This window comes from Diplotaxodon limnothrissa, linkage group LG1 (assembly GCF_057381915.1).
Source record: "Diplotaxodon limnothrissa isolate DT_005_m linkage group LG1, D_limnothrissa_male_GT1.1, whole genome shotgun sequence".
Lineage (NCBI taxonomy): Eukaryota > Metazoa > Chordata > Actinopteri > Cichliformes > Cichlidae > Diplotaxodon > Diplotaxodon limnothrissa.
This window is the reverse complement of record NC_140596.1, coordinates 23,387,304-23,403,835: the sequence shown is the minus strand read 5'-3', so window position 1 is coordinate 23,403,835 and position 16,532 is coordinate 23,387,304. Positions and strand designations below refer to the sequence as shown.

Genomic DNA, 16,532 nt, shown 5'->3' with positions numbered 1-16,532 from the left:
GTCCACGAGGGCCGGTGTCCCTCCAGGTTTTAGATCTCACCCTGGGTCAACACACCTGAATCACATGATTAGTTCATTACCAGGCCTCTGGAGAACTTCAGGACATGTTGAGGAGGTCATTTATCCATTTAAATCTGTGATGGATCAAGAAGACATCTAAAACCTGCAGGGACACTGGCCCTCGTGGACTGAGATTGGGGACCCCTGATCTAAAAGAAAGAACCCAAATGCTGCAAGGTCTTTTATAGGCAAATGTAAAAGCATAAAAATAGTAACTCTAAACACAAATGCTTCAGGCCACAGGGCAGAAATGGATCAATAAATTAATTGCACTATAGCCCCTTAAAAAAACAGCATCTTTATATCTACAGCAGCACTTAGACGTCAGCTATAGTTAATGAGCTGGTTACTAAAACCATTTCATGTTACTCATACATATCCCCACCAGGCTACAAGAAGATCTGCTTCCTGTATAGTTCTCAGCTTGCGGTTGGACGATTAATAATATGTGGTGACATAACTAATGTGAAAGTTGAAAACTAAAAGTTGGCCATTTATTGTATAAACGGGGAAAAGTAAAACCAACACATGATCTGTCCAGTGCCCTGACAACATGTTCTTCATGTAGTCTATTTTGTTTGTTTGTTTGTTTTTAGAGAAACTTTACAATTGGTCCCGCAGCAACTTGGTAATACAAGCAGAAGATCAGACACGAGCCTGCAGCTGCTGTCTTAACGCATTATTTCTGTCGCTAACTCAGGTCAGAGTGAGTGGAAAAACACCACACATCTGATTGTTACAGTGTTACTGCAGTGTGATGGAGGTACTTGGTTTTCAAATGCACAGTTTTAAAGAGCTTTTTTCTACATATAATAAACACTCAAACAATGAAACTCATAGTCTACTAGCTCGGCTGTAGATCAGTAGACATATTGTTATGTAGCTACCTATTAAAATAAAAATAAAAAACTAATCATGGTGAAGCTGTCCGAGGAAGCACCGCCAGTTGACTTGTGTTTCATCTCGCATATGTTTTTAAATATTTGTAAGCATGAGTGTTTTCTACATTCACAACTGACTAAATATTCAGTCCTTCATTCTCATCAAAGACTAGCATGCAGAATACTAAATTGACGTCACAGTCAGCTCTTTAAAGAGGAATCAAACCCACTGTCACACATTCAAGAAAACAAACCTTAACTGTATCAGAAAACACAGAGATTATGCTTTTATGACAAAGAAAGATGAATGTAAATACAGTTTTTATGGAAAATGAACGCTTCGTCTGCAAAAGAAGCTGATTTTAAGGAAAATAAAATGTTATACTGCACTGGATTTTAAATGCTGTATCTATGCGTTTCCTAACATAGGAGTATAATGTGGAAGGCTTTATTGTCCATCCAAAATGAAACAAATAGCGTTTTGAATTCAAAGACAGAAGCCCTTGCATATGGCTGTTCTCAGGGAGAAGAGAATACACAGACATGTCCGCCCTCGGCTTGGTTAGCTGGAGGTGCGACGCAGGTGCTACAGGCACTCAGAAAGCACTTCGTGTTTGTCTGGCGTCAACGACGTTTCCGAAGTTTGCGGCTCTGTGATGAAGCTGGCACTCAGCTGCAGTTTGAGCCTTTCCACCTCGTAGTTATGCAGGTGTTCTTGAATCAGGTATCGTTCTCGCTTGATGCGCGCCTTCACATCTGACGGGACGTCTGGGATCATCCACGCAGTAAAGAACTTCACCACAAAGACCACATGCTGCAAAGAGAGCGTTGGTAAAGATATCATCACTTTGCAACATTAATTCAGGTTATTATTTATTTATTTATTTTTACGAGTGAGGAACGTGTGAGGGAAAAGTGTATTTTGTCTTACTTCCATGATAATAATGAAGGCCATTTTGGCTGCCAGGATGTGCCAGAACTGCATGGTGTGAGTGTACTCGTTCTTGTGGCCTGGAGGGTGCCGGTAGTCACGGTATCTGTACAGACCAACAAGAGAGCGGCGTCACATGCAAAAATTTCAAGGGTTTGCAGAGAATGGTCTGAAAATGAGAAAATATCCAGTGTTTGACATCTCTGGGGGAAACTAACTCAAATAACCACTCGATACACCACCAATGCTTGCAGAAGAACCTTATAAATTGAAGTGAATGGGCTACAGAAGCTGTCATGTCAATGTGAACCAACATCTCTGAGGAACTTTTCCAGCCAACCATGAAGAAATAAGGCAATTCTTAAGTCGAAAGAGGGTTCAATATGCTGCTAGCAGTGTGTGCCTAATGAAGTTACCAGTGAGTGTACAATAAGGCTCCCATAACAGACAGAAACATGAATAAACTGAAAAGTACGTAGATCTATGCAAACAGTAATTTGAACCTAACTGACAAGTTTGATGAAATGCCTTTCATAAAAGTTATGTTTGCTAACATGTAAACACAACATTAGTACTCATCTACAGTCAGTGAGAATGCCAAATATTTACTCTGATTTTTGCCTCACGAAAGCCTTTTCACCACCAATTGCTGCATGTAGCAGCTGGAAACAACACTGTAAGATTAGTGAGCCTGAATCTCAGATGAAAGATCCTAAAACACTCCATTGACAGGCACGAACTGCAGAGTCTTGCAATGACTTTCATTGGTTAACTCATTCTACCAATATTTTGTAAAGGATATTTATTAATGCTTTAAATATGCTGAAAATATCTAAAGAGCTTCTTTCAGCTCTAATACCTGCAGGTCGTATTGAAGTGACGAAACCAGTTGTCCTCAGTCATATTTTGTGGTCGTATCGGTATTCTGTATTCTGACAGGCTGCTGTTGATGTAGCCCTTCATGCTGGTACTGTTGCTGTAGGCATACAGGTACACCATACGGGGGATCATGTCTGAGGTGAAGGCCATGATGAAAGCCTGGAAGAAAAGGGACCACAAAAAGTTGTTTCTGAAGCTTATTTCCAGGCTGATACGTAAGCACTATCTCATGAAGTTTAACCTCATTTTAAATGCGATGAAAGGGGAAAAAAAACTCACATTGGTAACAACAGACAAGATGGCCACTGAATTTAGGATCTCCTGCCATGCTCCGATGTTTCGAGCCTTGGATGCCACTGGTCGCCTAAACTGGGTGGTGAACTTCCAGGCGTCCACCCTGATTTCCAGGATGTTGTTGAACAGGGCCAAAAGGGGGGCCAAGGGGAAAGAGGCCACAAAGAGAGTGATGAAGCCAAACTGGATCACTGGAATTACAGGGAAAGCAGTCAGGACAAGTTAAACATTTCCTGTTTAATGTGACTTTTTAATTGATATTTGAATTTATCAGAGAGACTAGTGAAGCATCTCACCCATCTCTAGGTACTCGTAGAACAGGCCCAGCTGGCTGAAGTTCTGCAGAACATGATCCTGCTCCCATCGACTGTAATGGTTCTCGGGGTTGTGACGTCCCTTTCTGCTGCTCCACCAGTTACGCATCAACCTAGCAAAAAAAATATGGAAAAAATATGGTGGAGCTTTCCACAACGAGATTTTCAGAGCAAGAATGGTGACGTCAAGCTGCAGATTTTAAGATGCAGTTCTCCTCTGGGAGTTTAAGACACCACCTCAGCACCTCTAAAGTCCCTGCTTGTTTTGTAGCAATTTCAAAGGTTCAAGAAGGTTTCATTTTGTCATGGGTTCATGTAAAAAGTGTGATTTTTTTTAGTTTTTTATAAATACTGTTTTCTGTTAAGTCGCTTTCATTTATGCGCCAGGCACTTAAAATCCAGCTAATGATCTTCACTTACACTTTTAAGCTGCAATAGGCAGAAATTCTTTTAGCATGGCTGGACAAAAAATGCACGACAGCTTTTCAGTTTAATGTAATTCAAGAGAGGAAACTCTCCCAACTGCCTCTGGGCTTTGTTTTCAGGCTTTAGAAAATTTACTGTATGATGGAAGACTGTCAACAAGCAAGGCATTTTTCTACCTAATCAGGTAAGGTGAGGCAATACAAAGAGCAATACAGTCAAATTCACAATGGGAACTGGATGTGGTGGCTCCGTGCGTTAAATGGAGGGGTTTGGGTGTACCTGGCCTCTTGCCCTATGACAGCTGGGATAGGCTCCACCCCCAATGTTAGGCCCTGGTTTGACAATTTTTGCTAGTGCTTCTAGATGCCGATCCTTGTGGATACTTGTTTAGGTTTTTAGGTGCTTTCCTGCTACAGCACACTTAATTCAAGTGATCATCTTGTTATCAGGCGTTTAATACGCGAATCACTTTAATTAGGTGTGTTAAAGCAGGGACTCGGGTCCTTAGGAGTGGGGTGACTGTAGCTCAGGAGGTAGAGCAGGTCACCTACTGATCGGAAGGTTGGTGGTTCAATCGCTGGCTCCTCTAGTCTGCATGCCAAGTATCCTTGGGCAAGACACTAACCCCAAGTTGCTCTCTGATGCATCCATCGGAGTATGAATGTGTGTGAAGAGAGCATTCAGACAGCACTCAGTTTAGAGTCAGTGCTTGTGTGAATGTGGCATGTTAAGTGTCATACACTTAACTGTGATGTGTGTGGGTAAGCAATAGTGTGTATATGTAAATGATGCTGTGTCTACATGTGTGTGTGTGTGTGTGCGTCAGGAGGTTGGAGAGGACTTTAACACACAGTTATTTGGTTGTTGGATTAAATGTTTATATGAAAATTAACTTCATATTTGCTGAAATTGAAGTTACATTTTTTACTCTTGGACATTTCTTTCTAAGGGTAGGGTAAAATATTTTTAACTAAACTTTACGCCATAGATAGTTAATGTATTATCTTTGTGGTTTCATGTAAATCTCTGACTTTTTTCCAGACTTTGGAGCTGATGATGGTTTCACAGATTGTGGCTTATTGTTCGGCCAAATAAGACAAACATTTGACGGTACTCACGGCAGCAGAGCTTCTTGAATGTTCCCCCATAACTGTTTCCCCGCCATGACGATCAACAGCTGTGTGGTCAGCTCTATCAGGCAGCCTCCGGGGTCACACTAGGACAGCAAGAGACAGGCTTTTCTGTCACATTTCTTGTATTTATGAGGATGTCTGCTTAAAGAAATACGTCTCAGTTTAGAAAAAAAGAAACAATGCTTAAATGCTGTCTTTTAAAACTCACCTCCTCATTCCTAAATTTCTTCCATTTGCCAAACATGTATGTGTAGTTACCCGGGTAACCCACAAATTTGCCTTTGAAGAAGGCCACATAGAAGCAGGAGGAGTAGTAGTTGACAAACTGGAACATGAACATCTTCGTAATCAACCTGTTCTCATATTCCAGGTGAGTTTTTGGTATTTCTGCAGGAAGCAAAGCATCATCAGTTAGCAGATCAGATAGTAAATCATCAGTTTTATTGTATTTTCTAAATCCTGTTTGCCCAATTAAATCCCAGTACCCATATCAGTGATCCAGATGGCCACCTTCTCATAAAAGAAGTTAAGGATCATGATGATGACAAAATTGATGCAGGAAGCGGTGACAGAAGTCGCCAGCTGTGGGGTGATCAATCCGCCGACTAGCAGGGTCTTGTTTTTATGGTTGCCAGACTCTCCTTTATGGTTGCCAATGATACTTGCGAAGGATGCATAGACAGCCAACCTATATGCTATGACCCCAGTAATACAGGCCAGAATCAAAGAAATCTGTGGAGAGAACACACATGATTTATAAAGCTGTGACTAGTTATAAAATCACACACACATGCACTTCAGCTGAATAATCGCTTACCCAGAATGTAACAGTGGCTCCAGAGAGGCAGTAGCGAGCACACCTGGTGTGGAGGGGGAGATATGGCTCCATTTCCTGAAAGATAAATTGTTGTTATTTAAAGCTCAGACAGACAGAAAAATACCAAATAACCTTTTCAGCAAATTTAACTGCAATATCTGTTTTTCCAGCTTTAGAAAGCCGAGTGGGAGGCAGGAGGTTTGGCAGTGTAAAGGAGCAGGAAGAGGGAAATGGGTGCAAAATGCAATGAGGGCTTTAACCTGTGAGAATGAGGTTTAAATCCTGGGAAGGGGAGCCTTAAAACAGAGAGAGGAGCACTCTTTGTACTCAGTGTAATTCCCATTTTTTCCTTTAGGTCCAAGCTTTTTGCCTATTATAACTTTAATAGTTTGAAAAGCACCTGTGTGATCTTGTTGAGTCTCCTGTTAGTGCATTTGATCTCAAACTCAGGCCGAGTTTGAAGCTCTTGCTGTTCCTCTTCAAAGTCCACCAAGTCCCACTCGTACTCCAGCCGGGCCTGGCGCCGCTTCCAGAACTCCAAAAACAGAGTTACTGTCAAAGTCAAGAAAAAGACACGGCATTTTTTAAAAACCATAACTGGTCAAGATCGATCAAAACTCTCATAACTCTCACATCCATTTGGCTTTATGCTGCATTTTATGCTATGCTACCTACAAACAGCCCCGCTGCTTTGGCATAACAGCATAATTGTGCCAGCAACTCTTCCCGGACTGGAGCAGTTTAGGCAAAGTTGGACGCTCTTTTCGTGTGAAAGGGCTTTAACTGGGAAAATCTGGCCAACAGGAGGGGGTTTCGTTGGATCTCCTACAGAAGTCAAAAACAGCAAGAGCGGCACAGACTGACACTTACCCCAGATCCCCATAAACATGGCAAAGAACACGGTTGCCTCATTATCAAACAGATGGGATTGCTGGAAGAGAGAATATGGAAAAGTATAGGTTCCTCGGACAAGCACAAGAGATCACATGCTGGGAACAAACAGGGTAACATGCTGGTTACTCAGTATGTAGCTGTATGATTAAATGTGGTCAATCTAAAACATTTTAGTCTATGCAATAATAGTTGACCTTTTTTCACTGATTACATAAACCGCATTGATTTAAATAAATTGATACAATGTAACATATGTGTAAATGAAATTATAATAACGCGACCAGCTAATATATGAAATGGAATAATTACCCAGGATGAGAGGCACGTTGAGTCGAGCCTCCAGAAAGTGCAGTTTTTATCGCAAAGAGGACACATCATGATACTGCCTCCTATTTTAGGGTCACATATTTCTTTGCTAAAAATAAAACAAAATAAAGAAACCCACAGATGAACATACAGTACACACAGTAGAAGGCAATTCAATAATATTCAAAGTGTCTGTATATAATATTGTCTAAAAAGGGTATTTTGCCATAGTATAAGCATTAAAGGGACATTTCATCGCTCTAAAGCACATTCACGGTTTCCTCTGGCCTCGTGTGTTGTTCGTCCATTCTAGACCTAGAGGGCATAGTAGCGGCACATGACCTAAAGTGGCTCAAGTGCTCGGATCTGGCAGTGAACTGCAGGCTGGGCAGCCTCCATTTATCCACTTAAAATTGGGTGTGCAGGGTTTTTTTGTGAACAGTTCGGTGATCCAGCTCCACCAACTACAGGGACAAGAGGCGCAAGCCTGCAGAGGTCTGTCAAGGAACTAGCCGAAGAAGTGGAGGAAATGAGCTACTGTTTGTGGCTACAGAGGAGGGTCAGATGCAGGGGGTGGCAGAGGGATATCCTGATGTAGCCAATTGCCGCCTCACCTGGAGATGTACAGGGTACAGGGTGAAACATTAGTGACAGGTTACCAGCTGAAGACCCTGAATCTGACCCAAAGTGCACTGGAGGAGGTGTGAGGCAGAGGGCTGAGCAGGAAGTCTAGAACCTGTATATTTTATTTGGTTTTTAAATGGATTGAAAAAGTGTCTTTCTATCTGTGACAAGAGTGTGATAGGATGTAAACACTGGTGACAAAGAAAAGAGCACAAACACAACAGCTACAGTCTGCATAGCTTGGTGCTTGGTTTTATATTTATATATATTATACAGTGGGGCAAAAAAGTATTTAGTCAGCCACCGATTGTGCAAGTTCTCCCACTTAAAATGATGACAGAGGTCAGTAATTTGCACCAGAGGTACACTTCAACTGTGAGAGACAGAATGTGAAAAAAAAAATCCATGAATCCACATGGTAGGATTTGTAAAGAATTTATTCGTAAATCAGGGTGGAAAATAAGTATTTGGTCACCTCAAACAAGGAAAATCTCTGGCTCTCACAGACCTGTAACATCTTCTGTAAGAAGCTTTTCTGTCCCCCACTCGTTACCTGTATGAATGGCACCTGTTTGAACTCATCATCTGTATAAAAGACACCTGTCCACAGCCTCAAACAGTCAGACTCCAAACTCCGCCATGGCCAAGACCAAAGAGCTTTCGAAGGACACCAGGAAAAGTATTGTAGCCCTGCACCAGACTGGGAAGAGTGAATCTACAATAGGCAAGCAGCTTGGTGTGAAAAAATCAACTGTGGGAGCAATCATCAGAAAATGGAAGACATACAAGACCACTGATAATCTCCCTCGATCTGGGGCTCCACGCAAGATCTCATCCCGTGGGGTCAAAATGATCATGAGAACGGTGAGCAAAGATCCCAGAACCACACGGGGGGACCTGGTGAATGACCTGCAGAGAGCTGGGACCAAAGTAACAAAGGTCACCATCAGTAACACACTACAACGGCAGGGAATCAAATCCCGCAGTGCCAGACGTGTTCCGCTGCTGAAGCCAGTGCATGTCCAGGCCCGTCTGAAGTTTGCCAGAGAGCACATGGATGATACAGCAGAGGATTGGGAGAATGTCATGTGGTCAGATGAAACCAAAGTAGAACTTTTTGGTATAAACTCAACTCGTCGTGTTTGGAGGAAGAAGAATACTGAGTTGCATCCCAAGAACACCATACCTACTGTGAAGCATGGGGGTGGAAACATCATGCTATGGGGCTGTTTTTCTGCCAAGGGGACAGGACGACTGATCCGTGTTAAGGACAGAATGAATGGGGCCATGTATCGTGAGATTTTGAGCCAAAACCTCCTTCCATCAGTGAGAACTTTGAAGATGAAACGAGGCTGGGTCTTCCAACATGACAATGATCCAAAACACACCGCCCGGGCAACAAAGGAGTGGCTCCGTAAGAAGCATTTGAAAGTCCTGGAGTGGCCTAGCCAGTCTCCAGACCTCAACCCCATAGAAAATCTGTGGCGGAGTTGAAAGTCCGTGTTGCTCGGCGACAGCCCCAAAACATCACTGCTCTCGAGAAGATCTGCATGGAGGAATGGGCCAAAATACCAGCTACTGTGTGTGCAAACCTGGTAAAGACCTATAGTAAACGTTTGACCTCTGTTATTGCCAACAAAGGTTATGTTACAAAGTATTGAGTTGTATTTTTGTTATTGACCAAATACTTATTTTCCACCCTGATTTACGAATAAATTCTTTACAAATCCTACCATGTGGATTCATGGATTTTTTTTTCACATTCTGTCTCTCACAGTTGAAGTGTACCTCTGGTGCAAATTACTGACCTCTGTCATCATTTTAGGTGGGGGAACTTGCACAATCGGTGGCTGACTAAATACCTTTTTGCCCCACTGTATATATTTATAGTAATGGGACTGTAAACGCTTGAATTCACAGGTGAAGCGGTGTGGCCCAATACTTTTGTCCACATAGTTTATATAGAAATTAACCAGTTTGAAAGTCCTGCACAGAGCCCTGACATTAATCCCAGCACACACTTTATGACTGTTAAACAGGTGAAACAAGTAGTCCATCACTGACTCCACCAGCCCCCTTGTTGGTGAATGTGAGAAAAAATATCAGTGTGCCTTCCTTAAAGAGCACAGGTTCTTATTATACAATATGCCTGCTGGTTTTAGTTTTCACTGGTCAGCAATTATCCATCTATTCTCCTCCTCTTATCCAGTTCAGGGTTGCAGGGCAGCTGGAGCCCATCCCAGCTAGTACAGGGTGAGAGCCGGGGTACACCTTGGAAAGTTCACCAGCTCCGCAGGGTTAACACACACACAATCATACCTATTGGCATTTTAGAATCACCAGTTAACCTAACCCCACTAAATGCATGTCCTTGCACTGTGGGAGGAAGCCAGAATACCCGCAGAGAAAGGATGGATTTGAAGCCAGGACCTTTTCACTGTACCACCTTTCTGCCTGTGGTCAACAATTACATACACTTAAATGGCAGTTTAATGGTCTCCCCTAGCCTGAACTATTGCAGTCAGCTAAAATGTCAGATCATGAAAAGTTTTATTGTTATGATTTACAGTAAACAGTCTGAGAGCTATTATTATTTGGAAGGTTGCAGTTTGTGGTGCTGATGACCTTCTACATTATAGAGAGCGCTGTGTATGTTAACTAGCCTACTCTGCTCAATATAGACTACATATAACAGACAAAATATAACTTTGCTTTAATTGACTGCAAAGTGTAATTAGTCTCTTTCTAAAATAATTTAAGCAAAACAAAAGAAAAAAAAACTATAACCTTCACAGGAAGCAGGATTTACTGCAACATCAGATAAGCTTATTTTTAGCCAGGTGTACTTACAGTAATAAAAAGACTTCTTCCTGTATAAAGTAGATGAAGTAAATTGTTTACTTAGGTTTGTCCAAACAGCTGCGATGCCCCCTGGTGGCACTAACCTTGTTATGTTGTCATCATAACTGAGCACTCCATAGATGAAACATATAAGGCCCACAACAGCTGCCAAAAAGAGCATCTCTGTGTAGAAACCCAACCAGGCAAAGTAGATCCCGATCTTTTCTCCGTAGTACTTCCTGCAAGCAAATGAAGAGTTTAACATCAAGACAAATGGAAATTTTAGACGTAAGATGATATGGGACGTGTGTTTGTTTACTTGATGAGGTTGAGGGGCTGCTCTTTATAAAAGCAGAGAAACCTGGCCCAGTGCTTGTACAGGTTGTAACGCTCCTCTGCATTTCTGCCCTTTTTCCAGTACCGACACTGAAAGCGAAAGACACAATGTCAAAACAGGACCCGCTGAACAAAACACACTTTGAAGTTGGCAACGTGTCTTACATCATGAAGGGGGAAGGCCGCCGTGTAGGTCCCATTGCTGAGTAATCGCTTGATTCCCGTCTTTTCTCTATCTTTCTGCCCCTCTTTGTAGTACGCACAACGAGACAGGATGTAGAACACCTACCAACGAGAAGGAGGTTTAACAGAAGATTAAAGGATTTGGATTTACCCTTTCAGCCAAATGCATTTTACGTTTTGCCTGACTGATACAAAACACTTTTGTGGTCATTGGGGTAAAACCCATAAAAGGATCTTAATTAATAAAAAACAAAATCATTAAGAGATTTAAAATATATCTTTGAAATACTAACAATTCTATTTCTTGTGGATGGTGGGAAGAAAGTGTCTTTGTCCCCGATGAGGAAGAAGTCAGTCTTGGTCTTGTCGAAGTGGTAGGTGAAATAGTCCGGTTCTGGGTGCATGATGTTGCCCGGCAGTCGAAAAGGCTGCGTGAGCCACTCCAGAGCGACATCCTGACTTTGAGGAATGTCACTCTTCTTGAAGGGAACTTTAATCTTCAAGACATCAGCGTAGGTGGCCAGTACATCCCTTGGAGCGTGGATCTTTAGGAAATAGGTCTTTTGGTCCTTGGAGTCCTGGTGGAAAAATAAGGAACACTTAAAGGAAGCATCTTTGTTAGGATTTTTGAGGCAATAATCATGGCATTGTCAAACACTGAGCCATCCCTTTAAGACAATTATATCTGGACTCAGGTGTGCCTTAGCACACTGTCCACTAGGTGGCGCTTGAACTACACAGTTGAATTTCTTACCGATTTGTCTTCTGTCTCCAGTTCCAGTCCTCTTTTCTCCAGGTTGGCTTCAAACGCCCTCCTTCTCTCCTGTGGATAAACACACAAACCAAAAACATTGGCGCTCAACAGACTCATGCCTGTTTTCCTTTTTACGGATCCATGACAGGGACATTCAGCCAAAGCCTTTTCCTATTTATTTATGAGTATTTACGACTCAAACCTTTACAGTTTTCCCAAATGAAGGTATGAAGGCCTACAGGCACGGGTTTCGGATTAAAACTGGTAAAGCACCAGCAACTTATTCAGGGAAAAGTTGACATCTTAATCAACAACAGGCACTGAGCATGTCAGTAACTGACAGCACAACTGCCCACATGTCTGCTACAGAAGCACAAAAGTGACCTTCACTCCTTAATGTAGGGAGGGATGGCCACATAACAAAACATTTAAAAATATAAAAATGTACCTTTATTTGATACACTTTGAATGAATCAAAATAAAACATGACAACAGTGAGCTATAAAAAATAGCTTATGTATATATTAAAGTTGAAATCTTGGCAAGCCTCTTAAAGCAAATGACAAAAAGTGTCATGTTTGTGTTGGATGTTTGGAAACTCATGCAGAACATTTCAGATGCCATCATGAAAGTGTACCATGTCTGGTTTTCTAACGTCTGCTAAAACCCACGTGAGCTTGAACGTTGTCGTTTTGCTATTCAACATCCAGCATCATCTTGGTCAGATCAAACTTTTAGAACAGAGGTGAACACGCCCATATTTATACATCACGCACCCCTATACGCCCTGTGGTGCCAGGTGTGGTTAACATGAGGGTACCCTAGCAAATGACAAAACATTTGCATTTGATTGAGTGAATACATTTCAGCAAAGTTAACAAAAAACTGTATTACCAAGATCATATACCTACATATGAATGTTTGATCTCGTACAATCTTATCCGTGAGGGCTGTGAGAGTGAAAATGTAAACATCTTCTCCTCGGAGTGCAAGGGTATTTATAACACTTCCTTGGGGATCTAGTGTGCTCTATGTCACTGCATCAGTGATTTTTCTCCCTGAAATGCAACTGAGCAGCACTGGCCCTGTATCCAGACGCAGCTCCTGTGCTCTGCTATCCTGGATCTTAGAGCTCTGTGTCTTTTTTATATATGCTAGGCCACGTGGACATTAGATGAGACAGATGCCACTTGTTGTGGGAGCATGTGTCTCTTTGTGGTTTTCCTTGTTATCCAGTGGGTGTATGTGATACTCTGAGAGTATGCACCCCACTGATAAGTCCCTCCTGGAGGATTAAGGAAAGTATTTTTAAAAGGGATAAGACTCAGTCTACTGCCATTTGTCTCAAGTTTGGAGGTTGTTAAAAGAAAATACTGGAATTTGCCATTAAATAGTGAATCAGATCTCTTATGTGGTAAACTTAAGCATGACATAATAAGTGTTCAGAGGGGTGTACTATAAAAGAAAATCAGCATAGTAACTATTAGATAACCTGCTCCAGACCAGATTACTGTAGCTTTCAGTAAGCTGCATTTTCTCTGACACCGTATCCTGTAAGTGTAATATAGATACTTTGAATATGCTCCATAAACGGTAAATTGACTCTACTGGAGCACTCAAAGCATTTCATACAACGTGCACTTTTTTCTACACCTGAGTGCTAATGTAACATTCACATCCTGGTAAATGCACATTGGGGTTCAGTATCTGGCATGCAGACTGAAGCAGCCAGGGATTGAACCACCAACCTTCCACTCAGATGACCTGTTCTACCTCTTGAGCTAAAGACTACTCAGAATATAATCAGTAGAGCTGACTAAACGCTACTGAGTAAAGCCTAGCCTTGTGTCACACTGTCACAGTAATTTCCTTTCATTTATATTCAGAAGGTCGTGTACATTTTTAGATTTGGCCTTTTTTTTAAACATTGCTTTGTTTTGAAGCTTCTAGAACACAAATGAGAAAACTGTCCATTTATATTTGCACCATATTAACCACTGAAGATATTCAATTAACAAAATTAATTCCACTTTGATCTGGCGACAAACTTAAGCAATTCTCCTTTAGGAGGCTAAGGAAAAGTGTAAAAGCTAAACACACTGAGCAACCTGTAATCTTTAAGTGCATGCAGTTTTAAGTTTCAGAGCTCTAAAGTGCAGTTTTCACATTAGAAATAAGCAGTAGTGCCAATGTAGTAGAAATATATTAATATATTTAGGCCTATTTTACCACTCTGTGCACTTGTGATAATTTCCACAGAATTACTCTCATCAGTTCCTCTGATATTGTCTCTGACTGGAGTAAAAACCCAATTTTGTACATAAACAGAGCTAGATGGCATTAGCCAGCAAAGCCTGGCAATGTTAAACTTGTTCCACTCCTCAGGTGACCACTCCCTTGTTGTTTCTTTAATAGCTTTGTATCTATGTGATGTTTGCACGTCTACTTTTTTCCCCAAGCAATTTTTTGACCACTTGGGGACAGTAAAAACAAATTTCTGAGTACAAAAGAAGCACACAGCGAAATATTGCAGGTATTCACTTCTTTAAAGGTTTGTTTTTGGGCCTTTAAAGTCTCCTGAAGGATGTATCTGGCTGTTTGGATCCGCTATGTTCACCATCCAGCTTCTGTGTCCAAAAGAGCCCCTTTCGAGGGCACGATATAACAATCCACAATGTTATCTTTCTCTGTTTAATCTGTTTCTTCTACAATACCCACCAAATCCACAATGCAACATATAGTAGTTTTCCAAGGCCTGTATATTAGTTTCTGCAAACATAAACTATGCAAACATAGTTTCTTCCCATAATGGAACCGCAGCGATGACTGTGATGAATAATGCAAAGTTGATGATGACCAGTTAAGTGTCTGAAATCTTGATTTAGTGCTGACTGTGCGTCCGGTACAAGGATGTGTCATAGCTTGCAATTGTATGACACTATTCCCTCTTCACTGCTTGAAAGGAAGGCAACTCATGAAGGCTCACGAAGATATTTCGTGTACCTTCACTTCTTAAATAACTGAGGGAGAACTCAAGATATTTAACCCCTTGAGAGGATCTTCTCTTTGGAGGGTTGTTGACCCACTGCTATTAGGATGTTTAAAGCCCCATTCTCACATTGCTTGAGATGATCTCAATAAGTTACATGATGAGGAGGAGGCACAGTGTCTTATAGAGGTTTCACATCTTGGCCTTGCTTCATATCTTGGCTCATAGGATGTCTCACATGATTAACAGTCTGGGTTTCCATTTACAAATGTCATATGTTCACAGAAAAGGGGTTGACTCTCACTTCCTCTTTACAGCATGGATTCCTGTTCCAGTTAGAAATTGCATAATAATATTGTCTGCTAGCATTTTAAAACGCTGAGTAGGCAAGTAATGACAATTTGGCCCTTTTCTGTTACGCTTACCTGTTTCTTTTCTCCGTCCTTGTCATCTACGTAGGACAACACAAAGTCTATTCTTCGTACTCCGTCCCTAAAGAACACAGTGTCTCTGCTTGGGTCTAGTTTGTCTGTCTGCAGGAGAAACAACCACAAAGTAGAGCTTTTAGCTTTGAAACATTGGGAAGCCAAACATACGTCCACCCTTGACAGATACAGACAGAAACAAATTAAACTGACTCAGGCTTGCACTCATACAACTGGATACATAAAAAGCACAGAGGAAATATACCCTCCTGAGTCACAAAGAAAAAAATATTTTGACATTAAGCTGAAATCATACTTAAAGATCATACAGATGACATAACACCTTGTGTCAAAATTTGGAGAAGGGGCTAAAATTACAACTTCAAAAGTCCATTATGGATAAGAAGTATTGTATATGATAGATGTTTGAAGGAAATAATCTTTCCATGGCAGCCTTGTTCCACTTTGTTTAAGAGAGTTCTCACTTTCCAGAGGGCTTTATTCTATTCTTTTTTTCTTTATCCAAACAATACTCAGGATTTTCTATGAATCTGTTGTGGTCAGTGCCATACTCTATGCTGTTGCATGCTGGGGCAGCAGGTTGAGGATCCTGGATGCCAACAGACCCAATAAACTCATCCGTAAAGCCTGTAATGTTGTAGGGGTGGAAATGAACTCTTTAAAGGTGGTGTCGGAGAGGTGGATGTTGTCCAAGATAAAGACAGTGCTTGACAATAGCTCACACCCACTCCATGAGTGGGTGTGAGGTCAGTCACAGGAGCACGTTCAGTGAGAGACTGAGATTATCCAAATGCATCGCTCAGAGACACAGGAAATCACTCCTGCCTGTGACTATCTCACTGTACAATCCTCCATCTAATGCACACGTGCGCACTGCAATCGTTGCACATCCTTAACATCACATCCTCTGCAGAGAAAATTACAAAGTCAATATAACAATGTGATCTATATATATTTAATTTTGTGTAATATACTGGGATATTTATTATTAGATGCATTATTATTTATTTATAACTTTGTTGTATAATATTTATTGATTATATTATTTGATTTAGTTTAGTTAGTTACTGTTCTTTACTGGGATTAATAAAGCATTCTGATTATGGTTTTCCCACTTATCAGAAACATCAAGATCATTTGTTACTCTGACAGCTTACTCTTGAAGCATCTGTCTCAGCTTATTGAATCGGCTATAACTAGGAGCTAGTAAATTCAGATCTTAGGTTATCTAAATCATGCTGAAACCAGAGCTGCTGAATAGAAAGTCGCGTCATCTCTGTTCACTCCAACTGGCCATTGTTTTACAGCAATGGTGGAGCACGGAGCTTTGCTAAATTTCCAAAAGTTAGCAATACATGGTAGCCGTGCCATAATCATATAGCAGCAGAGAAGTTTGATATGCATTTTTCAAAGGTAAGAAGTTG

General features: G+C 41.2%; 1 protein-coding gene across 2 annotated transcripts in view; it reads right to left on the bottom strand.

Annotated features, from left to right (window-relative positions):
- Positions 1-1,306: 1,306 nt before the first annotated feature.
- ano5b (anoctamin 5b) overlaps positions 1,307-16,532 on the bottom strand; it is a 28,921-nt gene continuing 13,695 nt past the window's right edge. For both annotated transcript variants that reach the window (XM_085344206.1, XM_085344287.1), the window contains 18 exons: positions 15,088-15,195; positions 11,674-11,742; positions 11,213-11,497; positions 10,902-11,021; positions 10,720-10,826; positions 10,505-10,639; positions 6,939-7,044; positions 6,606-6,666; positions 6,136-6,287; positions 5,736-5,810; positions 5,404-5,650; positions 5,127-5,305; positions 4,904-5,001; positions 3,342-3,472; positions 3,031-3,236; positions 2,732-2,910; positions 1,873-1,978; positions 1,307-1,755 (listed from right to left, as the gene is read on the bottom strand). In XM_085344206.1, the coding sequence (XP_085200332.1) occupies positions 1,528-1,755; positions 1,873-1,978; positions 2,732-2,910; positions 3,031-3,236; positions 3,342-3,472; positions 4,904-5,001; positions 5,127-5,305; positions 5,404-5,650; positions 5,736-5,810; positions 6,136-6,287; positions 6,606-6,666; positions 6,939-7,044; positions 10,505-10,639; positions 10,720-10,826; positions 10,902-11,021; positions 11,213-11,497; positions 11,674-11,742; positions 15,088-15,195 (2,592 nt within the window). In that variant the 3' untranslated portion in view covers positions 1,307-1,527. The remainder of the gene's footprint in view (positions 1,756-1,872; positions 1,979-2,731; positions 2,911-3,030; positions 3,237-3,341; positions 3,473-4,903; positions 5,002-5,126; positions 5,306-5,403; positions 5,651-5,735; positions 5,811-6,135; positions 6,288-6,605; positions 6,667-6,938; positions 7,045-10,504; positions 10,640-10,719; positions 10,827-10,901; positions 11,022-11,212; positions 11,498-11,673; positions 11,743-15,087; positions 15,196-16,532) is intronic.